Raw genomic sequence first — 27,621 nt, forward strand, 5'->3', positions numbered from 1 at the left:
TCTTTTCTCTTCCTATCTCAAAGCTAATCTGACTCCACGCAATCATACAAAATACCTCCAGATGTTAAATAACTATAATATTGCAAGGATATCTAGGAAATTCTGTAGCAGTCATATTGCTTTGCCTGCAGAGTAAAAGAGGAATCCAATACTTAGCTGAAATAGGTTGAACTTTAGATATACCTCTTCCCCCAGCTCCTTTTACCTGGGCACCTAACATAATTGAGCCCAATTCTGTTTGAGAATGTTCCCTTTTAAAGCTAAAGTAAAATAAGTACGTCTAGCTCTTACAGCTTATACAACGTTTATTTGACCCTACTTTCCCCACAGGCTGCTAATATATTTCTCTCCTTTCTTTTCTAGCCATTCATCTCATATCAAGATCTATCTGCCATTTCCAGTTCTTGAAAACAAATTCTCCTTCGCTTCCAGTCGTCTCGTGTTCACAAAGACTAATCTCCCGAAACAAACATTTTCAAAGTCAATAGTTACATTTCTAATTAACATGTTCAGTGGTTTCCTTCTTCATTTTTTTCCCCCTTAATCCTCAGAGAAAAGATTATTAGCTTTGATTAGAAGGTCATTGGTCACCTTCATTTGATGGGGAGTATGCACATGCAAATAAGATCTGGAAGGGATGAGTGTATACTATTTGTCCTAGAAATAGGACTGTATCAGATTCTTATATTTACTGTTTTTCTAATACTTATTCCATAAAGAGTGTAGGAGACAGAGAGGTTATTAGCAACCCCAATCCTTCTGTGTGACTATTAAATAATTTGCTCTCTCAGAATCTCCATACTAGAAATGGGACAGGACTTTTCTGAGTTAGTGAAATTCATATTGCTTTAAGTTCCATCATTTAAAGGTCATTTCCCAGCTCCGAAACCTCTAATTATTCAATCTGTCAGCCCTGGGGCTACCTGCTAGTGTCAGTCCACTGTGACAAGTCTGGGTTGCTAAAGAGAGAGGCAGATTCTTGACCTACATAACTAATGAGTAAAAAGCACTGCACATCCTGGAGTTTTCCTGGTTGAGAATTCCTCGTAGCTCCTTCAAGTGCTGAGTATTCTCTTTCAGATTATACTCTTTTTTTTTTTTTTTCTGACACATAGTGGTCTGTACAATTTTAGAGAAGTCACAGCTCCTTAGCTGCTCACCAACATTTCCCTCACTGTGTCTCCTCTTGTTGTCAGTTTGAATTGTATAAGTTTGAACTTTTGGGGACATGGGTTTCTTGGCGATTAACCATGCATCTAAACCTTATGACTCTGCATCTAACTCAAAAATGCTTGCTTTCCTCTGTCAAAATAGCATTTAGAGACTAAAGGTTGGTCCACACTTTCTTATCTGAGATTGGATGATGACCTCCTCTCGTCCTGCAGACCATCAAGCCTTCGGACATCGCCACTGTCCGCACGTTGGGCCGACCCCCTCACCTCATCATGAGGATCATGGATTGTGTGCTGCTCCTGTTTCAAAGGAAAGTCAATGCAGTGAAAATTGACCTGGAAAAAAGCTGTACAATTCCGTCCTGGCAAGAATCTTTAAAACTCATGACTGCAGGAAACTTCTTACAGAACTTACAGGTTGGTAGTTCAGTAACAATGGGCTGAAAGGGGACTCAGACTTCATTAGAGTGTCTGAGTCTTTTAGTAGAATAAGTTTCAGAAAAGAATTTGCTGTGCATACATATTTTGACTTATCCAATTTTTTGCCATCTTTATTGAGGTATAATGACATATAAAAATTCTCTATATTGGGTTGCCTGGGTGACTCAGTTGGTTAAGTGTCTGACTCTTGATTTCGGCTCAAGTCATGATCTCAGGGTTGTGGAACCTGCTTGGGAGGCTCCCCCCCTCTCTCCCCCCTCTCCCTCTGCCCCTCTCTCCCCACCCCGCTCACTCATGTGCTCTCTCTCCCTCAAAAAAAATTCTCTATATTAAGGTGTACAACTTGATATTTAGAGGTATGTATACACTGTGAAATCATTGCCACAGTCAAGCTAAAGTATCCATGACTTCACGGTTGCCATTTTATTTTGTGGTGAGAACACTTAGAAAATTTGGAGTATACAATGTTGTTAACTGTATTCATATTGCTGTGCACGAGGTCTTAGGACTTATTCTTCTTGCAACTTGATACTTTGTACCCCTTGACCAACATCTTCCCATTTCCCTTCCCCTTATCCCTGGCAACCACCATTCTGCTCTCTGCTTCTAGGAGTTTGACTATTTTAGATTCTATATATAAGTGAGACATGCAGGATTTGCCTTTCTGTGTCTGGATTATTTCATTTTGCATAATGTCCTCCGCAAATGGCAGGATTTTCTTCTTTTTCAAGCCTTGATAATATTCTACATACATATATTGAACACATATTTCAGTATTTTTTCAGAATAGAATTTTCTCTTTCAAAAACAAGCCATTAGAGCTTTAAAAACAAGCATTAGAGCCTTTCCTGACAGATTTTAGGCTTTTAAGGCATCATCAGTGACATGTTTAAATAAAAATTTAAAAAATTATATTAAGAAAGCAATACATATGTGCATATATTGTGTTTGCATATTGAATACAAATATATGTATATTTATATTTTACAAATCTCAATAGTAATTTTTTGAGTAATTCGCATGTTTTTAATTTTGATGTAAAACTTAACATATGATAAAATCTACAAATTTTAAGTACACAGATTAATGAATATTTACATAAGTATATACCTGTTAATAAACACAGAAATCAAGATTTGTATTTCTAGACCCCGGATATCTCTCTGGTATCCCAAACCAGTCAGTAACTTCCTCTAAGATAACCATTATTCTGATCTTTATCCTGATAATTAATTTTGTTCATTTTGAAATTTATAGATATGAAATCATGTCATGTGACTTCTTTTGTTTTGGTCTCTTTTATTCAACAAGGCTTTGAGATTCATTCTTATTTTGCAAGGGTAGTATTTCATTCTTTTTTCATTGCTGTATAGCTGTTCAGTATGTGAAGTGGTAGTATGTGGTAAATATTTAAAACAACTGGTTCTCAGAGGCGAAAAAAGAAAAAAAAAAGAACAAAAAGTCTAATTTGTAGTATTTGCCAATTTCCATGGTGTAAATATCCCCACAATGGCCAATTTCAAGCTACCAAAATGATCTTGTTGAATGTAGAGCTGGGGAGAAGTGCCTAGTAGAATAGTAGGAATGTACCCCCACGTGGGTACAATAGATATAAACGACCTCAAAATATAGGTAGTAAAATGTAGTAAAATAATATAAAGTGATTACTTCTTTTCCTATGCGTTATTTTTATTTTAAATGAAATTTAAATTGTAAGTTTATATAATTTAATTATTAATAATGGTTCTATTTAATAAGAAGTTTGCAAAATTCCTGCAAATTTAGCAATGGTTCCTCATGAGCGTGTATGAACCAGCACAGTGTGAAATGCTATCATATGTTTCAATTTATTTGTCCATTGTACTGTTGGTGGATTTTTGGGTTGTTACTAGTTTTTGGCTATTATAAATAAAGCTAAAACTACTATGAATATTGGTCTATAGGTAATTTGGTGGCTGTATTTGCATTTCAATTGGCTCTGTACTCAGGAATGGAATTTCTGGGTCTTAGGTTATACATTTTCTTAATAGATGTAAGTTTGTTTGTTTGTTTGTTTGATTGAAGTGTAGTTGACACACAGTGTTACATTAATTTCAGGTGTACAACATAGTGATTAGACAACTCTGTATATTGTGCTATGCTCACCACAAGTGTAGCTACCATCCGTATACACTTAAAGCACTTCATAAGTAGTACCAAAGAGTTTTCAAAAAATAGCTGTATCGGTTTACATATCTGCCAGCAGTATATAAGTTGTTCTACATCTTTTTAAAAAATTTTTTTATTTAAATTCAATTTAGTTAAAATATAGTGTATTGTTAATTTCAGGGATAGAATTTAATGATTCATCAGTTGCATATAACACCCAGTGCTCATCACATCACGTGCCCTCCTTAATGCCCATCCCCCAATTACCTCATCCCCCCACCCACTCCCCTCCAGCAACCATCAGTTTGTTTCCTAGAGTTAAGAGTGTCTTACGGTTTGCCTCCCTCTGTGTTTTCATCTTACTTTATTTTTCCTTCCCTTCCCTTATGTTCATGTGTTTTGTTCTTAAATTCTACATATGAGTGAAATCATATGGTATTTGTCTTTCTCTGATTGACTTATTTCGCTTAGCATAATACCCTCTAGTTCCATCCACGTCATTGCAAATGGCAAGATTTCATTCTTTCTGATGGCTGAGTAGTATGCCACTGTATATATGGACCACATCTTCTTTATCCATTCATCTGTTGATGGACATCTGGGCTCTTTCCATATTGGAAAGATGGACATTGCTGCTATAAACATTGGGATGCAGGTGCTCCTTCGAATCACTATTTTTGTATCCTTTGGATAAATACCTAGTAGTGAAATTGCTGGGTCGTAGGGTAGCTCTATTCTTAACATCTTGAGGCACCTCCATAGTGTTTTCCAGAGTGGCTGCGCCAGTTTGCATTCCCACCAACAGTGTAAGAGGGTTTCCCCTTTCTCCGCATCCTCACCAACATCTGTTGTTTCCTGAGTTATTCATTTTAGCCATTCTAAGTTGTTCTACATCTTAACTATTTTCTGTTTTTCTCTATTCTGATGGGTTTATAGTGGTGTCTTATTATTGTGGGTTTAGTTTGCATTTCCCTGGTAAATAATGATGCTGAGAATCTTTCATCATCCTTTCATCAGCCTCTTTTATGAGCCTCTTGGGAATTCTTTTGTTAAATGCCTGTCTAGGGCTCTTGTCCATTAAAGTTTTTTATTAATGGGTAGAATTTCTTTCTATAAAACATGAGTAATTTGCAAATATCTTCTTCCACTTTCTGCCTTAGTTGTTCATTCCATTAAATCTGTCCTTTGATCCACAGACATTCTTAAGTTTAATGTAGTCCAGTTTATCACTGTTTTCCTTAATTGTGCTTTCTGGGTTCTGTTTGGTAAATCTTTGCTCCTCTGCCTCTAAGGCAGAATAAATGCTTCTGTGTTTTCTTCTAGAAGTTTTATTGTTTTATCTTTCATATTTGGATCTTGACACAACTACCTGGGAATACCCAAGTCACGTCTGTGTCCCAAGCAATGACCTTAGCACTGCCTATCGCTCCGTTTTCAATGCCACGTTGCCAGGTGGCTGGAGCATCTTGTGAGCCACCTTACAGCAGCTGCAGCAGTGGGCAGCTTATGAAACCGGGGGCCGTGCAGACCTGCCCCAGATAATTAAAATTAAAATATGGGACTCTCTGACGTCAGTGCCACCGAGAAGGAATAACAGGCTGCTTGAGTGGAGGGGAGGTTAACTCTGATGGGTGCGTGTGGCGATGGAGGAGACTTAAGCAGTTTTAACAGCAAAGTGTGACAGAGGAATTGGACCTCACAGAGCATCCTGGTGGGTGACTCAAGGTTCCTGTCCTATGTGACTGGTGGCAGGGCCCCTGCTCTTGGAAGCTCCCTTGCCACTTGCCTTCTGTCACCACTGCCCTTCCATGGCTCCCAAATATTCTTCTGGCTTCACTGTTTCTCAAAGGTCATAAAAGAAACTTGTAGTGGAAGATGTCTAAATGAGAGTGTGGGTTCCATCCTATCTCATGTATGTTCTGTGAAAGCTGTTATGTAGGCACTGCATTCCTTTCTACTTGGAGAAGATCTAATCATCTTCTTTGAGAGGATCAAACACCTCTTGAGGAAGGTCCAGGTTCGTTGGTTGGCCAGTCTTCTCTTGACGTAAGAAAGCATTCATAATCCACTTTTTCAATTTTATATCCCTTCAGAAGATAACAGTTCTCTCACATTCTGGATAATTTTATAATTAAAAATTAATTCATTGCCCTCAAGACCTAATGTCCACGTTGTTAACTTTGAATTTCAGATGAATTTAATAGAACCTCTCTTTGAATGTATGAAGCATTTAGTTGCGGCTAAATGCTAAATAGATTTTGTCCTTAGGCTGAGTATACCTGAGTGTATTTGTTTTCCATTATTGATTTTATGGGCTTACAATTCACCTATTTAGGATTAATGACATGAGAATGTTATCACTTTGGAAATTTTAGTAACCATATTAGTATTCATCACCTAAATAATTTACTCTTTCCCTGGATCCCAGAACATTTATTGAGGGTTGGCATCTCTTGTTCACAGAAGCTAAAGTATGCTCTGACTTTTTTGCTCTCACTGCTTACTCTGTTTTTGCTTTCAGGACTTTGGCCCAATATCCTGAGATATCAACAAAGTGTGATGTCATTCATCCATTCTTGGTTATTCAATAATACCAGTGGTATTGTAAGCATGATGTATGACTTCATGGAAACAAGTATTTTGACTTCATTTTACTCTTTTTCTTTCATAGCAATTCCCAAAAGACACAATCAATGAAGAAGTGATAGAATTTTTGAATCCTTACTTTGAAATGACAGACTACAACATTGAAACTGCTAAACGCGTATGTGGGAACGTAGCTGGCCTTTGTTCCTGGACCAAAGCCATGGCTTCCTTCTTTTCTATCAACAGAGAAGTGTTGCCTCTGAAGGTGAGCCTCCTGGGTAAAACCACATGATACGTGCCTGTAAGAGCCCTTGAGGTCACCTGGCCTTATCTTTTCAGATAGCACAGGAACCTTTGGCCTCTGGTGTGGTTGTATTCAAGTCCATGGGGAGAGCAAGTGACAGAAAGGCCAAGCACAGGATGTTTCTCTTCTCTGTAATAACCACTCCAGTCAGAGTTGTGCAAGCCTTTAAGCATGGACTCTCTGGGATGCCAAGTCCACTGTGGGCTGTTGGGTATTTTTCCTCCACAGCATCAAAGAAACACAGAAAACTATAGCATAGAATCCCCTGATAATGTCCAAGATCTCCTGCCAAGGAATCTTATGTCCGAGGCAGGATAAGTACACAGTTGGTGGCTGGTCTTGGTTGTAAGGTATGACATAATACTCCCGCTCTTCTCCTTTGTCCCTCAGGAAAGAAAATGAATGTCATCTGCTCTTTAATGTAATTGGAGAGTATGCCTGTTTCCCTTTGATTAATTGCTTTTCTAGGCTTCAGATGCACATACACATCCCCATCAGTGACAGTCTTCAGCAGATGGGGAGACAAATACATGCTTTGAAAATGGAATACCAATGTCTCAAAAATCGCATGTGTGGCCTGGTTGATTATTTTGCTTTTGTATGAGTCTGATCTCTCTCAACCATCAACTGAAATCCACTTATGCTTATAAACTACCCGAGGAACTTAATAATCATGATAAAAATAATCGAGAGTGGAAAGAAGATAGGGATCAAGTTGCAAGTCCCATTTTATTTTCTAACTGTTACCATACCAGGGTCATTTATTCAGTGGCTGAAGCCCCTTGGGGTCTTAAAGCAACTTAAAAGAACAAAGACTCATTTGGTTTAGGGAATTTTAGAGCAAATGATTGATGCCATGCTGTCGATGTTATGAATTTTGGGACCATTGAAGACTTCCAGCATAGCTCCAAAATGGGCATTCTGATATTGGCTGAGTTATAACCACCTTATCAAATGAAAAATACAGGGCATCCTTTGCAAATTTTTCCAGTGAGTAAGCATACAGTGTTTTTAAGGGAATGGCAGTTGAATTCATGTTGCTTTTATTTTGTTGTAATTATTTTAAATAAAATGAGCTGCTATCAGTACCAAATAATGGCCATTCTGAACAAGGCTTACATGAGAACAAGGAAATCCCTTGCCCTGTTCCAGGACATTTTAGCCTCCACCTAGTCTTAGGACAATCTAGATGCTGTGGTAGGAAGTGAAGGGAACACAGTCAGAAGGGGGAATGTTTTACTTGTGCCTAGAACCTCTGCTTTTCTTTCTGGGAAGTCAGTCTTGGAAGTGGCCTCCTAAGGTCTTATGAGCACCCACCTCCTGGGAGCCTGACGTGCGTCAGGGCTGTGTCAGGGCCTTCTGAATGTTCTGTCATGAAAATAAGTGCCGTTAGAGAGAGCCTACACAGTCACTGCTTAAGGAGAAGGCAACGATGGCGAGAGTGCAGGTTATCACTGGGCAACTCTGCTCACGTGTGAAGCATCACTGACTGAGGCCTATAATTTCACGTGTTCCTGGGGGGGGGTTCCCTGGCAAGCTCCTGCCTCTGAGTGAGGACAGATTAAGGACACTCTTTACACTCCAGCTGGAACCTCCTCAACACTAAGCAGTGACGAGGACCCTGAGGGGCTCTTCTCCTTCGTCTGGCAATCCCTCTCAAGGGGCCAAGTGATGTCTAGTAGTGAATAAACTTAAATACCAACTAATGCCAATTTAGACTCCATTCACGTTAATTATAATGCGATTTCTCCTTGAAAACCATGAAAACCAGTAAATATCAGTCCACATAAACAGAACGTTTATAACAGTAGAGTCTTAAATACTAAACTCAGACAACAACATCTATTATTTATTGAATTCTTGTTGTATGCCAGGCACCAGCCGTGGGTGTTTACGTATGTTATCTTATTTAATCCTCTCGCACACACACATCCTAGGAGGTAGATTTTCAACATCTTCATGGATAAACTGAAACTTCCAGAGTGTAAGTGGTCTGCATGGAGTCCCACAGCTCCTGAGGTGAGCTGCTGGACTTGAAGGATTCTGTGCCTTTTGGTTGGCAACTTTCAAGTGCTTCATTAAAAATGTTTTCGATTTATTTTTTCTGAGTAAAATTCTAAAAAATACCCCAAATCTCTGGGGCTTTGACATTAGTGTGTTGCTTTAGTGAGTTGTTGGGCATTGTTACCTTGTTTTTCTTTTATGTTTAAGCCACAGCGACAGGTGCAGTTTACAGCAGACCTGAGAAGATAATGTCCCAAGAGTTAGATCCTTTTTAAAGTGTAGCTGTTAAGCCACACTTTTGCCTGTCATTGGTCCTAGTAACTTAAGGAACTTTGACTTTCCCTTAAAGAATTATTCTGCCAAAATTTGGGAGCCTGAGGTTGTCAGACAGGAAAATAATTTATTTCAGAAAATTTTTTTCAAGATAATCTTTTCTTCTGAAAAACTCCAGAGAGAATGTGGCCCTAATAGTGGATTATCCCCATTAAAGTCAATTTTAACATTTTAGAGACTTAAAAAGGAAAAACTTGATTCCAAAAAATTGTTTAAAGCATCTAAATTCCTGTAAGCATGGACTGTTTTCTACATCTCGTCTTTTGCTAATATTGCTTTTGAATATGTCTTTTGAGTCAAATTTAGTAGCTTCCTTAAAAACAATATTTTTAATTAGTCACAGCTCAAGGTATCACTTCTTTTATGGGAGGAAAACAATATATGAAGACTACAAGAACAACATCAAGATCACCACGACTCACAAAATCTCTATTTTACATTCAGTGAATAATTAGGTTCCATTTTTTATCTTGTTTTAACATCCTTATCAATAGTGATGAGTCTTACCAGGCAGAAGGTTCTCAATATTCAGTTTTTTCTTCTTCTATAATAATATTACAATGTTCTGTAATGTACCTATGCATTTAATACTGCAATGCTCTGATCTAAGGACCAGCAAACTCCGGCCCACAGGCCAAATCTAGCTCACAACCTCTATGTGTACAGCTTGTGAAATAAGAAGAGTTTTTACATTTTTTAAATGGTTTTTAATTAAGTGCAGAACAATAGCCTTGATTTTGCCCCTTGGCCCAAAACATCTAAACTCTTTATTATCTGGCACTTATGGAAAAAATGTGCTGACTTCGAATGAATTATAATTTTCTGCTTATAAACATTTATATCAAGTCCACACTAAGATTTGGTCCTGACTTAATGCAACTTGAAAAGACTCTAGGGGTAGAGCAGAGAACAGGTATGAGCATTGCTGAGATCTCAGATGAGATGCTGGCTGTTTGGTTGGCTGTGCATCATTCATCATTTGCCTTGGGTATGTCCTTTGCAGGCCAACTTGGTGGTACAGGAGAATCGTTACATCTTGGCCATGCAGGATCTGCAGAAGGCCCAGGCTGAGCTGGATGACAAGCAAGCAGAGCTCGACATGGTGCAGGCTGAGTATGAACAGGCCATGACCGAAAAGCAGGTAACTCCTCAGCATGGGAAGGCCTGTCATATACCAACATGGCTATTGTAAACCCTTCCTTTGCTCCTTTCTCTCTCCAAGGGTTTGGTTCCCAGCAGGGATGGATTTAATGTATATATAGTACATAAACCACACATCATCCCTCACTAAGCCCTGGAGTTTGTTTCTAACACCAAGGACGTTGGTGAGAGGTCAGGATGGTCAGCCAAGATAGAAGTCAGGTCTGGAACGTGAACATCCTGAGTCTCCTTATGGATGGTGATGGAAACAGCCCCTGTGGAACACTTTCTGTTATGTTTTTCAAATCACGTCTTCCCACTTTATCTCATTTTAATCTTTGAAATAATCTTGCAAGATAAGCAAGGTGGATATTTTTTGTTGTTGTTTTGGAGAAAGGAGCTGAGGTCCAGAGGACGGCTCCTGGTCATAGGGCTGGATAGTCTGAACTAGACCTTGGCCTTCTGGTGTCCACTTCAGGCCTCTCTGCTGGACCAGTGTGACTGGCCACGTGGTTGCATCTGATGGCAATGACCATCTATGGTCTTCTCAACCTAGTCTGCAAGCTAGCAGCTGTAGAACCTTTCAGAATCTGGGTTCATACGTTTCTGATCCACTGGGCAGTAAGTTCTTTATCTTATTTATACTAATTCCAGCTCCACGGGGGCTTCTTTGCTTCTGGAAATTTGGGCAGCTTTAACACACACCTAATGTAGCTTAAGTTTCAGAACTCCTCATGTGCACAGGCTCCTAGGTGCTGGGGTTCCTGGGGGTCCTGCCAGAGGAACCCAGGGAAGTCCGCTCACTGCCCCAGCCAGGCTCAGAGGGAAGAGCTGCTTCTGGCTCCTGTACTCTCTGACGTCTGCTCCTCTCCCCTTCTCGCTATTTCCATCCCCTAAAGGAGCATGGGCTCCCAGGAAAAAAAAGCCAGAGGGGGGGCCCTGGCCATTTCCTTATTTGGCCAATTGGGAGTGGGGATGGGGAATTTTGGGAAGACAACTTAATCTTAAAAATATCTTTTACATGAAAAGTTTGTTTCAGAGGTAGGCAGACATAAATGATTTGTAGGATCACACTTCCCAGTTGGCATTAGGGGGAGGGAGACCAGGTTATGATTGGCAAGTATTTGCATATAAGCGTTCAGATAAAATACCTAGAAATTTCAGAGGAAAGGTACCTGAGTTTCTAAGACACCAAGACTTTGTAGTGTTTTTTTCCCCCTCTCAATCTAAATACATATTCACTTGGGTGTTTTGTATTTGTGAATCTCTAGTGATTTTCTTGAAGTGGACCCCACCCCACAGATTATGTAAGCTTCTGGCCCCACAAAGTCTGTATCTGCCTCTGGTAAATCCTGTGTTTGATAAATAAGAGACAGATTCACTCTGTTCTTCCCTTGATGATTTTACGGAGTTTCCTCCTGCCTGTTCTCAGTCTTCACTGGTCAGGATTGAGATTCCTGCTCTGATAGTCCCATCTCTTATGGGAGTCCCAACAAGGGAACTTAGATGAACACTTCAGTTTTACTATGTGCAGAATGTGTGATACTTCCACTCCTGAAAGCAAAAGGAGAGCCTTTTAGAAATTTTAGAGAAGTAATTGTACAACACCTATTTGGGTTTGTTAATTATGCTCTTTGGGATTCACTTATCATCATGTAAAGAGAAAATTAGCATTGCAATTCGAAAGAGTCTACTTTAGAAACTGTGGGGAAGATGTGATCATTAGTTACACGGTGGACACTCACTTCTATTTGGAGGCGCTACTGAATACACTAGAAATATTTTAGGCCCTATGTTGTTATGTTTCAGTTGTAACATTTTTGAATTAGTTCATTCAGTATTATTTTTGGTTTTGAGATCTCCTGCTTATGGGGACCATACAAGAAGTGCTACTGTAAAGGTATGGCTCTGACTTTAAAACTTGTTTCAACAAATATCAAGGTTTTTAAATTAAAAAACACAAAATCTGGCTGTGAGTCCACCTGCCTCCCACATGCTGGAGTGAACCTGACCTTTAGTCATCCTGTGGCTCCTTCCCCCTCCATGAGCTCCGTGCGAGTCCTGGGGGCTTATGGACTTATGGAAGGTGGGGAGGGGCAGGACCTTGAATCCACAGTTCATCACGGTCGGACCCATAACCTCCTGCCCCAGGTCTGTGCTGTCTGCTGAAGGAGAGTGTACCCTGCTCCTTTCTGCACAGAGCAGTGCCTTTGTGGGGCCCACTTCCCTAGGCCTTCTGGACGGCTAGTTACCCTCTGGGAGCACCCACAGAGGGTGGGCCGGGGCCCTGCCAGAGGAACCCAGGGAAGTCCGCTCACTGCCCCAGCCAGGCTCAGAGGGAAGAGCTGCTTCTGGCTCCTGTACTCTCTGACGTCTGCTCCTCTCCCCTTCTCGCTATTTCCATCCCCTAAAGGAGCATGGGCTCCCAGGAAAAAAAAGCCAGAGGGGGGGCCCTGGCCATTTCCTTATTTGGCCAATTGGGAGTGGGGATGGGGAATTTTGGGAAGACAACTTAATCTTAAAAATATCTTTTACATGAAAAGTTTGTTTCAGAGGTAGGCAGACATAAATGATTTGTAGGATCACACTTCCCAGTTGGCATCTTTCTTCTTGGGGAGAAACAAACAAACAAATAAATATGGGCAATATAGATGTGGTACACCTCAGCTGGGCTTTTAGGTTTCCTACATTAACTCTGCGGGGAAAGGAAAATAGAGTAGAACAGAGTCCCAGAGAAAAAACTAGAATAAATATCTTGCTTTTGAAAAACACTGTATTATGTTATTATTACAAAAGCAACTCATGTTCCTTATGGAAGATACACATAGAGAATCCTGGAAATGAACACTAAAAATATTTGCTCTTTTTCATTTCCTATCTGAACATATTCCTTGATTTACATATATTTAAAAATATATGTAAAATATAACATTTGAATATATAACATAATTCAATACATACTGTTTATAAATTGAATTTTTAACTTAGTAATATATCATGAATATTTTCTTGGTTATAAAAATTTTTATAAGATAATTTTTAATGGCTTCAGAGTAGTCTTATTCACGGGTATACCATAATTCATTTAAATATTTCTCTAGTATTAGACATTTAGCATATATAACAATTATATATTATGTGTAACATACACATGTTATAAGTGAACTTCCAATGACTGGTCTTGTAGCTAAATCTTTATCTGTCCCCACTATTATTTCATACACATATGTTTTTACAAGTAGAATTGGCAGTTGCCTTAAGGAGAAAGAGGAGCGTTGAGTGGCGTGTGGAAGTCTGGTTCAAGGTCTTTTAGTGATACCCAGAGCACCAGAGAGGGACCTGCTGAGTCAGGTGTCACTGGGAAGTGTGAGTGAGCCTCAGAACAGCACAATCTGAAGATAATCTAAAGTTTCACCTCAAGTCAAAGAAGATGTGCACTTAGATCAAGCAGTAATGATGCTAGAACTTTAACAGGAAAAATATTCCTGAGTTTCAAGTAGGGATATGTATTGTTTTACCTTTTTTGTGCTATATATTAGTAAGTAGGCTTGTATTTTATCTCTATTTTTCTTCATAGGGAAGTCATGAATGAAGCAAATTTCTATTATCTCTTAGTTATCAACACCTGGGGAGACTCTGACCCATGGGCTCAGGACCCCACGTGAAGGTTTAAGAGCTGGGCTTTGGCTAACACAGGCACACAGGAATTGAATCTTATGGTTCCTATGGGAGAAGTGGCTCACAGATCTTAGAAGGGCAGATAATATATAATGGTTTAAAATTATATTCTTGAGCCAGAGGCTGTATTTTTCTGAACAAAAGGTTTCTTCTGATTCTGGCCTTTTTTTAGACCTTGCTTGAAGATGCGGAGCGCTGCAGACGAAAGATGCAGACTGCCTCCACTCTGATCGGTGGTTTGGTGGGAGAAAAAGAAAGATGGACAGAACAAAGTAAAGAGTTTGCTGCACAAACAAAAAGACTTGTAGGTATGTAAATTCCTGTATTAATCAGATTATGTGTTGACTCCATTAGGGAGTTAGCAAACTGAAACTTTTATCAGAATACAAACCAACCCTCTAGTATTTCAAATTCCTGTGTGTGTGTGTGTGTGTGTCCAGATATTTCAGAAGGATGAATATTGGTCTGGCATCTATTCAGCCATTATTCGATGTATTAATGATCTTCAAACCTCTTATCAGGTCACTTTGAATTCTCCTATGAGCTAATGGTTGTATTGATTCGGGTCACTTGGAATGGAGGCTCTGTCTTCTCAGGTTTTGTATCTCTTAAGCTCCAAAATCATACTCTCACATCCAACAAGCGTCAAAATAACCTAGTTGATGACTAACAGGTATTACTTGGTGGACCATTTGGACCCTGTTTAACAATGATCTACTGCTTATTCACCAAGACACAGCAATGTGGTTACAGTTTGGTTTCTGGAAGTTAGTTTAAGAGTGGTTGCCTTTAAAAAATGTTTAGTATTCTGCACGATTACAAGGCTGATTATAAAGTATTTCAGTGGTGTTTTGTTTTCTGTTTTAGGGGATGTATTGTTGGCTACAGCTTTTCTATCTTATTCTGGTCCATTTAACCAAGAGTTTCGCAATCTGCTGCTGTATGACTGGCAGAAGGAAATGAAAGCCCGGGAAATCCCATTTGGAGACAGTCTAAATCTCAATGAGATGTTGATTGATGCTCCCACTATTAGTGAATGGAACCTCCAAGGTCTGCCAAATGATGACCTATCTATTCAGAATGGAATTATTGTCACAAAGGCATCTCGCTATCCTTTGTTAATTGATCCACAAATTCAAGGGAAGATCTGGATTAAAAATAAAGAAAGCCAGAATGAACTCCAGGTAATTTGTGTTTGAGTATATTTATGTTACTGTCAAGTTTTATTGCCCCAGATGAACAAGAGTCCGAGAGTCAAGAAATATTTGAAAATAGTAGAGACTGTAATCCTAGATAGAGCAGTAACAGATGCAAGCCTAAAGTCTAATATTAAAATCTTTTCTAAAAATCACATTTACATTTGTATGGATCTCTACTAATGCCATCTTTCGAAGGTTTCAGATTCTCCTCTGTTAGAGCCTAAATCCCTCCTTGATGAACAGAGCAGGGTGGAGTTTATCACACTAAGTGTGTAGCCCTCTACCAGGACACTTCATGGTTATTCCATTATTATTTGTCACAAAAGTGGTGGTGATGAGGAGAAGACAGGTTGCACTGGGGAATGACAGTTTGCTAAGGAAAAGGATGGAAACATTTTAAGCTTTCTGTACAGTCTCACCAAGTATGAGTTCCAGATAAGGTTCACTAAAAATCTCTGTATTTGTGTCCTGTGACAGAATGCTCAGGCACCCTTTAATGTCCATTCTCTCTGTGTATGGCATTGTGATATTGTCAACAGCAACCTTTGGATCTTGTTTCTAGATCACATCTCTAAATCACAAGTACTTCAGAAACCATCTGGAGGACAGTCTTTCTCTTGGAAGGCCCTTGCTTATTGAAGATGTTGGGGAGGAACTAGATCCAGCACTGGATAATGTTTTGGAGAGGAACCTCATTAAGACTGGGTCTATCTTTAAGGTAGGTTAAACCTATTGATAATTACATGAGGAACCATTATCACGAGGCCAGGTAAATGTGACATAGATGAAATTTTCTCAATAGGCAACAACTGAAATTTGAGTCAGCGGCAAGAGGCATTTGTTTTCTCTCTTCTACACTTCCTGAGTTGGAATTAAGATTTTCAAGAGCAGTCCTTTTAGACATATCTACTTCTTTTGTGTGATAGAGTCTGACTCCATTTTGATGGGTTACTGTAGACATCTTTCAAAACCCATTATGACCCTCACCCCTTCTGCCCCAAATCTGGGCAAGCTGATAAGAAAACCTGGGGCTCTCGCCTTTGACATTGGTGGGAAAATCAAACCATGCAATCCTCTGTTCATGCCCTATGTGGGAACCTTTATCCCAGCCCTACCCCCTAATCACCATAAAACCCTAAAAGAGCTGCTTTTCCCTACTCTCTCAATCAATTTTTGGGACCTGGTTGGGGGTCTACTTTAATCTCTCCAGAAATCTAATTATGTGAGCAATAAACCTTTCATACACTTTTGGTGCTTATGTGATGTCATCAGTCTTCACCTCTGAACCAAATTTTGGATGGGTAATCCATCTCACCTCTGTGGTATGATCACACCAATTTTGGTGCTAAATTCTACATTTATGGTATATACTGGCATACATTGAACTTCTTCCCTCCCTCTCTCCCTCCCTTCCTTCCTACCCACCTTCCTTCCTTTCATCCTAGTGGTCTGAAGCCCTCTGAATGCCTAATGACCACTTCTTTTTCAGTATACAAAGATCTCCAGTTATACAATTCTTTAAGGCAATGCTTGATCCTGTGGAGAAAAGGACACAGTAAGGTATATGTCTCTTTTATTACTTTTGACTTTATTTTTATAATAAAGGTGAAAGTTGGTGATAAGGAAGTAGATGTGATGGATGGCTTCAGACTCTACATCACCACCAAACTGCCCAATCCAGCCTACACCCCTGAAATAAGCGCTCGGACCTCTATCATTGACTTCACTGTCACCATGAAAGGTCTGGAAGATCAGTTACTGGGGAGAGTCATCTGCACAGAGAAGCAGGTGAGTGATGTGTGACCACCTCTTTTTTGGCATTGTGTTGTGATTCTTTCATTGATGAAAATAATATGATAAAAGTTGTAATAGGATTGAGGCCCCCCCTTTTATTCCTGTGTTTTTTTCCATTATTAATTCCCAGGTGTCGTGGGTAATTACTAACCAATTACCCTCTATGTTTCATCTGTCTCATAAATCACATATACCCATTGATTTTGTGTAGACTAATGATGTATCTATGAGAATATCAGTCTCATGCTCAGCATCATTATTCTGGTCTTATATTGCTTCATTTTTCTGAAGAGTTTGCATGATCATGAGTTCTGTTCATCTGTTGACTTTTAGGTTTTTAGGCTACAGCTAGGTTTTTCTTCCATTCAATTCATTATTATGCTTTTGGAATATAAAATTAAAACTCGTGGCTTCAAACCACTATGATTAAAACCAGCTAACAGACAACATTCTCAGGCCTTAATGTTGCCTATGAGAAACCTCTATGTATGTTGTGACAAGACAGATATTTGTGGATCTGGAGCTTCAGGGAGCACCTTCTGGAGGCTGCTGGCTTAGTTATGTATCTGTTTTCTCTACTTCTATTTGGTGGAATAACTTAATGATCAATAAAAAATAGCCAATAATTTATAAACCTCCTTGTTTTGAGTCAGCGTTTTCTCTAGGGAATATGTGAGTCTTAAAGAAGTCTAGAGGATTTTAATAGGACTGCTTTGGTAGAACTGCATGAACTCTAAGAGTTGCTATTGATTTTCTCCTGGGTTCAGTAGCAATGGAGTCTAGTTTGTTTTATAGCCCCCTTTTACACTGACCTCAAGATTTATTTAGGTTAAAACTATTGGAAAAATCTTTGGAATCTGTCCTTCCCATTATTTTGATTATTATTATTATTTTTTGTATGTTTCATGCTTGGTCTTCTGAGTCCTTCCATGTGTTTATCTCTTGCTTCTTTGCTGCCTCTTCCCCTCTCTCATTTCCTTTTTTATGAATATTCTCTTTTTATTTTTTAGTTTATAGTGCATGAATCATAGAGCCCTATGGTTGGAAGTTGCACTAAAAGCATTAAATCTGACTTTGTAGATTCATGTAGTTAGTGACCTCAGAATGGCAGGAACTGAGGCCAGAGTTTCTACCACAGACTAGCTACTGAAGTAATAACAGCCTTCAGAATACGCGCTTGTTTATTTTTGGAGTCTGAGTCAAGCTGGTTGAGGAAGCCTAGCACTGCCATATCCTTACTTCAGGAAGGACTGGGATTCTTGATCCACAGCATGCAGTGTTGGGCAGGGAATCCCTGAGAGTCTTTGGGGCAGCGGCCATTACCCGTACGTTAGGCTCTGCTTTCACCTGTGGCATTGGCTTTGGGGAGGTAAGGGGTCCTGATGGCAGTTTGAAAAATATCCTTGTCTTTGGTTTTCTCACCTTCAGCTGAGATGAATATCGTTTCCTTGGAAGAAATAATTTGGTCTGACAGATTTTGTTTGCAACAAAACAGCTCCAGCCCTGGAGTCATAATTTTTAGAAGTTTAAGATGAAGCGAGGAGCACTTTAAGTTCCTTTGAAAAGACATTGAACAGCCTTGAAAAGCCAATATGGATCCCAGGCTGGGCTTTTTCTTACCCCCTGGAAAAGTACCTTGAGTGTCTTGAGAAAATTATTCCTTAACTGTTGTCTCATGATCGGAATCCATTCCAGGCTCACAGTAGATAATTCTTAGGAAAAGTATGGCCATAAGAACGGGACCCTCACTCTCTTATAATATTAGAGGGTCCTCTTACCCTGAACCACATGATTATACAACATGTAACCTGTATTTTTCTCCTCTAATGCAAGTAGTGAGCTGTTGGACTTAATTTTGAAGGCTTTTCAGAATATATTTCCTGCAAGCAGCCTTTTCTTTTGTAGCATCTTGTCTTCCCACCACACCCCTGAATTCGCTCATGTTGCTGAATCATCTCAGCCTGGGTGGTGGCAGGTGGGTTTGAGTTGATCTCTGGGGCTTTCTGGAAATTGAGTAACTCATTTGAATAGAGCCTACAGATTCAAAAATTGTTCCTTTGACTTCTGTGACAATGCCATCTTTCTGACTATGATCTCTTCTTAGGTGAGTATTATGAATACTCCACCAATATAAAATGCTATTGAGCCAAGGGTGGGTATTGGAAGCAGGGAAGACCCCACCAGTGAGAAGCTGGTATTGGAAAGCCTCTAAGGAATTCCCTTACACATCGAGCTGAAACAAAGGGTGGGTTCTCCTACAGTCAGGATGAATTCAACCTTCACTGCTCTGTCGATTCTTCTTGTGAAAGGTGACTCAGGAAAGGCCATTCTTCTTTGAATCCATAAATTCACCAGCTGTCCAGTGTCTTGGAGATACTGGCAGTGAGGACCCTTGTTATCACATGGGATCTGGTCTCGTCAATGCTTGGCTGTACAGCCTGCTGGCCCCTCAGGTTTGTTTGCTTTCAGAGGCAAATGCAAACCCCAGAGCATGGGAATGCAGGGAAGGCAGATGTATGATTTTATATATATATAAATATAAGATATATTTATATATATCTTCTCTGTGCTCCAAAGCAGTCATTTTAAATGTGTGAGCTGTTCAAGGTTATATCAAGGCCATATTCAGTTGTTGACCTGATGTACCTGTGAGTAGATGTAGGCAGCCTGCTGTTGTCACCAGAAGGCAAGGTATCAAGACCATTTTAAACAGGCAGCAAACCAGTAGTTCTTCAGCAACTATCCTTTAAAAAAGAACAAAACAAATTTCTTTGGTTAGCTCTTACCTTGATCTTAGAGAACAAGACAGAAACTCAAAGACAGCTATATACTATTAGGAGAAAAACACTAATCTAGATTAACAGCTTCTATTGGCCACACAACACAAAGCCTCAGGGGTCACCTTGTTCAGAATCCCAGAGGAGCAAACAGGTGTGTGATTTCCTTTGGAGGTGTAAGCACCCAAACTCGGTGGAACCAACAGGAAAAATAATTTAATGAAGACCCTTAAACAGATGTTGTTATCACCAGCTCACTGGTACAGAGAAAAAATAAATCTAAATTCTATTGTTTAATCTTTCTATTTTAATTACCAGTGTAAGGTGCAGGAGAGAAGGAACCTTTGGGAATGAGAGCCTGGGTGATCCCTTAGGACTGAGAACTCTGAAAAGCTCATCTGTTTCTTTTTACTGATTTCAAAACCATAGTTACAGATGCAGTTTAGGTACACACATAATTTTGGTTGTCATTTGCATCTTTGTTGCGCCACTTAATTTTTGATCACTTAATTAATAAATAATATGTTTCCTGAAATTGTCCTGCATTACCACTGTACTTATTTACTCACTTTGGGGATACTTTTCATATTTTCACAGTTTATATAAAGAATTTACATGGCAGCCTTAGTAAATAGAATACATAACACAAATGTTTACCTGTGTGTGTGTGTGTGTGTGTGTGTGTGTGTGTTGAGATAACCCCTTTGATGGGAAAATGCTTATAGACAAAATGATTTTGATTAATTTTGCTCCTTATTATCAGTTTCAAAAAGAACTATCTTCTTATAGATTGGAGGACCTAGAGTCATAGTTCAACAGAACCATGTTTAAATCAGCCATACAAATGAGCATACACCTAAAACCTTATCCCAAAATAGGTTTTTCTGTTTTAAAATCCTGAATGAGAAGCAAGTAGCAGGGTGCCTGTGTGGCTCAGTTGGTTAAGCGTCTGTGTCTGCCTTCCATGCAGGTCGTGATCCCAGGATGCTGGGATCAAGCCCCACGTGGGGCTCCCTGCTCAGTGGGGAGTCAGCTTCTCCCTCTGCTCTTCCCCTCTGCTTGTGCTCCCTCTCTCACAAGTAAATAAATAAAATCTTAAAAAAAAAAAAAAGCAAATAGCAGTTCTGTTTTCCTTCAGAGATAACTTTCTTTTTTCCATAACTCTTGTCCCATTGTAGTGTTTGGTCATTTACCTGCTCTTTAGTACACAGATTGCTTTCATAATTCCAAATTGCTTTAAATTGTACTGTTTACTTTAGGGGATATTATTTTATCAGTTTCAAACTTTGGGGGAAATGTACTTCCTAGCCTCATTTTAATCCTTTAGGAATATAGGCAGTTACTTTAATTGGCAAATTTATTGGTGTTAACAATGATATTGAATTGACTACAACCATCTCAATAATGTTCAAGCTTTTACTTGCTATTTTTAAAATCAGGAATTGGATAATTTGCCTCTTTTTATACATTATATTAAATGTTTATTTTGTGAATAACAGTTTTCATAAGTAACACGGGGGTGTGATTTTAGTACTGATTCTATGGTTTTCAAGGGGAGATGAGATTGGAAATGTAGGTTGTAATAAGTCTTGTAAACTGTTGAGAATTTTGGACCTTTCAAAACAGCTGAGGGAGATCCCTGAATACCTAGGAGCAGGAAAGGGGGTGATGACAGAGAAGAGGGTCAGGGGGGAGACCTGTTATGGTTAGAGTAGTCCATGAGGAATAACTAAAGCCTAAGCCAGGGCTGTGGCTATGAATTTGGAAGACATGGTTGGAGGGAAAACTATGGTGCTGGAAGAATCTGTAAGACTTGGTGCAGTTTTTGGATTTGACAGCCCATGCTCTCGTCCCAGCAGACATGAGAGCATGCATCCTTAGCCTAAGTCCAAGATTAGAAAGTTCTCTTTTATCCCATTTCAGCCACTTTATTAGGCTTTTGTAATGGTATGTGAAATTCTAAAGTGTGGTTTATTTTATGTCAACCTATAATTTTATTTTTCAAACTGCTTATTTTCCCAATAGGTATTATAATGCTTCTGAAAAATCCATGCTTAGAATGAATCAAAGAAGGGGAGAAAAGGGGGAGAGACATATTTGGAACAGTTATCATGATCCAGTTACTGTTGTAACTGCTTTACTAGTTATATCCTGACAATCATTCTCTGAGCTGTTTCTATATCCATCTCACAGATAAGGAAACTGAGGCTCCTAGAGTTATATAACATGACCAACATCATGCAGCTGATAGATTCTAGGGGCTGTGATTCAAGCACATGTCTTCCTGATGTCAAAACCATCATTCGCCCCATGGCTTTATGATCCTTCCCTTACCTGTCTTCTTCAGGTGAGGATTTTTAGACCACTCACCTTTAGGAACTCAGGCACGATAGTGATAGTGTGTGAAATATGGGCATATGGCAATAAAAAATATCTGAATTTTTCCTTTGAACATGATTACTTTATTTCTTAGTGTAACCGTAGTGTAAGTTCTTTTTTTTTTTTTATAGCTGCTTATGGAGAGGAATTTTGCAGGTGTCTTAAATGTTACTTTCTGTACTAATTTTTTTTACATTTTCTCAAATTTGAGATTCTTATCTAGCGAGTAAATGAATGAAAATAACCACGAAGGAAGCTTTTCAAAGACCCGATGCAAAGAAGCAAACGTGATAAAGGCAGGTTTTGCTGAAGTTGCTTTGTCACCAAGAATTAAGCAAGTTCTGAGATTTTGCTCAGAGCCTGGTAGGGTTCTACCCATCATAACTGTTGAGTCAATGGTGATTAACTGGCTAGAATATAAAGCAGTGGCCGGTGGCCTTTGTTCTTTGTATTCATGCAGTTTTGTTACTACCACCTTTATTTTAGATCTGTGGTTTTCAGTTACAGGGTAAGAATTTTCTCCCAGCCTCTGGGCTTTGTGCTGTCTTTGGCTTGCTCTGTGTGATGGCCATGCCCTCCTTCCCCACCCTTTCCAGTCCCATCTTTTTTTCCTTCTGTCCCATGGACTCCCCTCTCCAAACCACCATGAGGAAGAAGTAGCCAATCAGGACAATAACCTTCCAAAACCATTCTCTCCCCAGCCATCTATAAAGATCCTTCAGGAAAGATCTAGAACTTCCCTTCTCTTAGAGAGAATAGCACCTTTTCAGGCCAAGAACAGTTTCCAGTTTAAAGGTACCTGCAGCAGCCAAGTGGATTGTTTGCCTAACTTGTTGGACACTTGCTTTTCAGGGGATTGGATACTATTTCAACCAGCAAGCTGACAATAATCACATTCAGACAACAACGGAGCTCTCATAAACAAGAAACTAAACAGAAGAAAATGTATTTAATCCGAGAGATTGATACGTGTCTTCAAATATATTCCAATATATTTTCAAATATTTTTCACCTTCAGAACAAGCTTACGTATAATCACAAATGTCACTTAAAGTTATTTGACTTTAGGAAATAGATAGATGGTCCAGAGAATATTGGTCGTGTTTTTAGCAAATGTCATGTTATTTGCCACCCATTCTTCTTTCCTCCATTAATTCTCCTCCTCTTCTTATTTTGATGTATTTCCTGCAGTCCAGTATGATAACTACAGTGCAGGAGCTTGAGAGCAGCCATGTAGGTTAACTTTTCAGGAATGGCCAAACAATAGTTGTTAATTAAGGAGGAAAATATCTTTATGCAAATTAACAGGAACTGGAGAAAGAGAGAACTCATCTCATGGAAGAGGTAACTGCAAACAAAAGAAGGATGAAAGAGCTAGAAGATAATTTGCTTTACCGGCTGACAAGTACCCAGGGGTCCCTAGTGGAAGACGAGAGTCTCACTGCTGTGCTGAGTAACACAAAAAAGACCGCAGAAGAGGTGACACAGAAGCTGGAAATTTCGGCCGAGACAGAAATTCAAATTAACTCAGCCCGGGAGGAATACAGACCTGGTGAGTTTGGTAACGAAAGACAAATGTCACAGGAAAATGAAGTGAGAAAAAACCCCGAAATTTGGAGAAACTGAAGGAGCGAAGGACATTAATGCAAATGGCTGCGCCAGGCGGGGTGGTCCTTCCTGTTTTGTGGCACTGCTTTGGGACGCATTCAGTAAACCTGAGATGAAGAAAAGATTGTATAATGGTGTTAATTGTCTAGGTGCTTATGATTCCTGTGAGTTGGCAAATTCTTTAAACTTAGAAAGTAGGGGCGCCTGGGTGGCTCAGTCGTTAAGCGTCTGCCTTCGGCTCAGGTCATGATCCCAGGGTCATGGGATCGAGTCCTGCATCGGGCTCCCTGCTCCACGGAGAGCTTGCTTCTCCCTCTCCCACTCTCCCTGCTTGTGTTCCCTCTCTCGCTGTGTCTCTCTCTGTCAAATAAATAAAATATTTAAAAAAAAAAAAAACTTAGAAAGTAACGAGGGAGGGTTTTTAAAGAATGTCTGACTACCGTTTGGAAATCTGAGGAATTAGTGCTGCATTTGTGGGCTGCTCACTGGTTCTTTATCATTTGGTAGCAATCAGCCAGTATTTTGTTTGCAGTCTTTGTGTTATGAAGGGAGTTCCTTGGTCTCACCAGAGTGCTTTAGGCTTACCCACCAGTTTGCAAATCAGTGTTGTTCACGGGTTGCAAGAGGGACCTGCTGAAAGAATTCATTTTCCTTTAGAAATGTATCATTCTTTCTGGAAAAATAATCAAAGCGGTATCATTTGCTGGTGGAGAGTCAGGAGCATCATCTTTGCCATGCCTTGTTTTGCCAACCCGAGGCCAAGCTCAGTTGGGGCTTCATGGAGCTTGAGCATGAGGGCCATAAGATGCCTACACAATTTGCCAGGCATTACAGTTTTTGCTATCCCATCGATTGCCTTTTCTGCCTATGGAAAAAATAGAGTAAAATGTATTTATAAGGGATCTGGAAGTTCTAACATGGAAAATACCACTTGATAAATGCAAGCAGCAGACTGCTTACACAAAGCTTATAAATAAGAATTGAGTATAAATTATGAGCCTTGCTCCAGGCTCCCAGTGCTGGTAGATAGTCATTGATAAAACAAAAATAAGACCTGTTTTCATTTAGAGTTTAGGCTGGTCTGTGCATGGTCATTTATTTTCCACCCCCGTAGCACATGCAGCCTTGTTCTTTGTCTTTCAGTGGCGACTCGAGGCAGTATCCTCTACTTCCTCATCACTGAGATGCGCTTGGTTAATGACATGTATCAGACTTCGCTCCGCCAGTTTCTTGGCTTGTTTGACCTTTCCTTAGCCAGGTATGTCCGTACTCAGGAAGCCAAGCTGAATTTCCTCTCTGTGGGCTAGAATGATGACATTATATTTATAACTTCTTTTCCTTTTGCTGCTGAGTCTTTTTAAAAAAATCTCAGTGTAATTACCAGCGTATTAACACATCATTCTCATTTGTCCTTTTACGCTCAGAGACAGCTCTACCAACTCTTCATCCATGGATTTATTCCTTGGATTTCATGTATTTCTGTTAAACAAGAAAATTCTCAAGATGTTGTTGTGAGTGGTAATACCCTGCTGGTAAAATTGATTTAGACAACACTGAGGATTCTGTTATGTTATTTTGTGTTGAGAGAATGCTGGTTATTTTAGATTTAGGATGCTTATTCTTATGCGTAAAAAAGAACTGGCCCTCCGAAGTTACCTATTCTCCAGTAAAGATGTTTTTATGGGCAATGGAAAAGGGGAGTGGGATAAGCCCGATTTAAATGTTCTCTCCTCCAGGTCTGTCAAGAGCCCAATTACGAGCAAGAGGATTGCTAATATCATTGAGCATATGACTTATGAGGTTTATAAGTATGCAGCCCGGGGCTTGTATGAGGAACACAAGTTCCTGTTCACCTTGCTGCTTACCCTGAAGATTGACATCCAGAGGAACCGAGTCAAGCATGAAGAGTTTCTCACCCTTATTAAAGGTCAGTATAACAGTAGAAAGCACTGTACACAGGTCCAGATGTAGGAATTACTTGAAGGTGCTGTGCAGTACTTTTTTTTCTGGCTCTAACAGTTTCCTTGCATTACATTGAAGATTGCATATATGTGAAATGTTTTATTTGTTCATTTATTGCATGAATATTTATTGAGAGCCTACTGTGTGCTGAGGCACAGACTAGACACTTGGGGCTCAAAATAAAACAGTAAATTATGTAGTATGTGAGAAGCTAGTAGGCACTATGGGAAAAGACAGAGCAGGATAAGGGAGATGGGGAGTTAACAGGGTGTGCAGAGTTGGCGGGGGCAGTTAAAATTTTAAATGGAATATTTAGTGGGAAACCTAATAGGGTAGGCCTCCCTGAGAGATGGACAGGTGAATAAAGGCCTGGAAGGGCAGGGGGCACTGGCCCTGGGGACAGGCAGAGGGGGAGTGTCAAAGGAAGAGGAGATGGCATCAAGGTGCCGGTGGGGACAAGCCTGGTATGACAGAGGCTGGAGCCACGGGCAGGGCGATTGTGGAGCTCATCCCATGGATATTTATTTGGTATCTGTTGAAGCATTGCTCACAGGCAGGTCCCTTGGTCCACCGCACAATACAGCCCAGGGGAGGCTAGGAAATACATTTGCTGTCACATTCTTGAATGTCTGGACAACAAAATATTTAAAGTAATTGTAGAAATGATGCTGGGGTCTAAATGGCTTTATCTGCCATATCTTTCTAAGCAAAGGTTTAACTTTATAGATGAGACATAATTTTATCTACAGTGGGTGGGGAGAGATTTTCATGTTCACTTGGAGAGTAGATTTGCTGAGGAACTTGAAGAGGACCCTGAAGGGGCAGGAGGGAAGGGGTGTGGCTATGCACGTGCTTGCCCTGGGGGGCGTAAGCCCGTAGTCCTATGTGAACAAATGTGTACTGGTGTTCATATAAATATGCATTTGCACACATCTCTTACAGAAACAACAAAGACTCATTTGGTTAGACTTGAACTTAGAAATGTATGATTTACAGACACTTTTCTCTTTCTCTCTCTCTCTTTATTCTTCGTCTCTAACCCTTGAACTCTTGCTCCTTGGGTCTCTTTATTTTCCAAGTTTTCTAAATCAGAGCTCGTGGATGATGAATGAATTAGGGAGACACCCCTTAGGTAGATGTAGGGGTGACTTCTTCACTGAGCCCTTCAAATAGTACTGATTCGTGGTCTCATTGACTGGTCCTCCAGCTGATGGAGATTTCCTGTGGCAAGTTGTTCCCAACATCTCAATTCAGGCATGAAATGCATTTCCTCATGAAATGCGTCCAGGTCTGGTTTAAATACTGGGAAATATGTTGCCACTTGGCGTGGTGATAGAAGACGTAGGATTTAGCGTTAGGATGACTGTAAGTGAAAATAGTGGTTTTGCCAATTTCTTGTCGAGTGTCTCGAGCAAGTTCTTCAAACTTTTCAGGCTCCAGCCTCCTGTGCTATAAAACAAGGATGGTCAAATCTACATCATCGGATTATCGAGAAGTCACACAATTTGTGTAAACGCTGGTACATAGGATATGTTCAGTAAAGGATAGGCATTGTTCTATTATCTTTAGTATTTTAGTTTGTTTTGATTAATCTGAGGCTCGCATAGGCTGGACTGTTTTTTGTGGGCTTTTGGCATTCAATAGTTTTTTAATGCTGCTTTATGAAACAGAGTGTTGGAGGGAGCTTTGCAAGGCAGTGATGTTGTAAGGTTGCTCACTGCTGGTGATTTTGCTGAGAGCTACCCAGTGGGTGAAGTCCCTCTGCAAGGACTTTAAAATCACTTGTTTGCAAATGTTATTTAGAGAGCAACAGTGTTTGGATACTGGTCTTTTAATTTACTCATCTCTAAGATGGAACAGGATCAGCCCAGATGACTTTCTGAATCTTCTTTAGCTATACCACTTAATAATTGTGTGGTATCACTTGTAGAAATTTTTCATTGTAAGAACATATCATTTTTACAAAGTATTACAGTACAAATTCAAACTTACCTTTTCCCAATGTAAGGGTTTACAGAATGAAGGCAATGGCATAACTCTCAATCACCTGAGAATTTATTTTGAATTATGCCTATTCCAACTGTTCATTCATCAGA

The 27,621-nt window shown here is 39.7% G+C and overlaps 1 protein-coding gene across 1 annotated transcript in view; it reads left to right on the plus strand.

The window, feature by feature from the left end:
- DNAH5 (dynein axonemal heavy chain 5) overlaps positions 1-27,621 on the plus strand; it is a 211,461-nt gene that overhangs the window by 148,658 nt on the left and 35,182 nt on the right. Inside the window, exons 59-68 of the mRNA XM_044916686.1 lie at positions 1,386-1,589; positions 6,433-6,612; positions 9,992-10,129; positions 13,979-14,114; positions 14,674-14,990; positions 15,568-15,723; positions 16,611-16,793; positions 23,264-23,507; positions 24,707-24,821; positions 25,300-25,490. Of these exons, the coding sequence (XP_044772621.1) occupies positions 1,386-1,589; positions 6,433-6,612; positions 9,992-10,129; positions 13,979-14,114; positions 14,674-14,990; positions 15,568-15,723; positions 16,611-16,793; positions 23,264-23,507; positions 24,707-24,821; positions 25,300-25,490 (1,864 nt within the window). The remainder of the gene's footprint in view (positions 1-1,385; positions 1,590-6,432; positions 6,613-9,991; positions 10,130-13,978; positions 14,115-14,673; positions 14,991-15,567; positions 15,724-16,610; positions 16,794-23,263; positions 23,508-24,706; positions 24,822-25,299; positions 25,491-27,621) is intronic.

The sequence above is a fragment of the Neomonachus schauinslandi genome, chromosome 7 (assembly GCF_002201575.2).
Source record: "Neomonachus schauinslandi chromosome 7, ASM220157v2, whole genome shotgun sequence".
Lineage (NCBI taxonomy): Eukaryota > Metazoa > Chordata > Mammalia > Carnivora > Phocidae > Neomonachus > Neomonachus schauinslandi.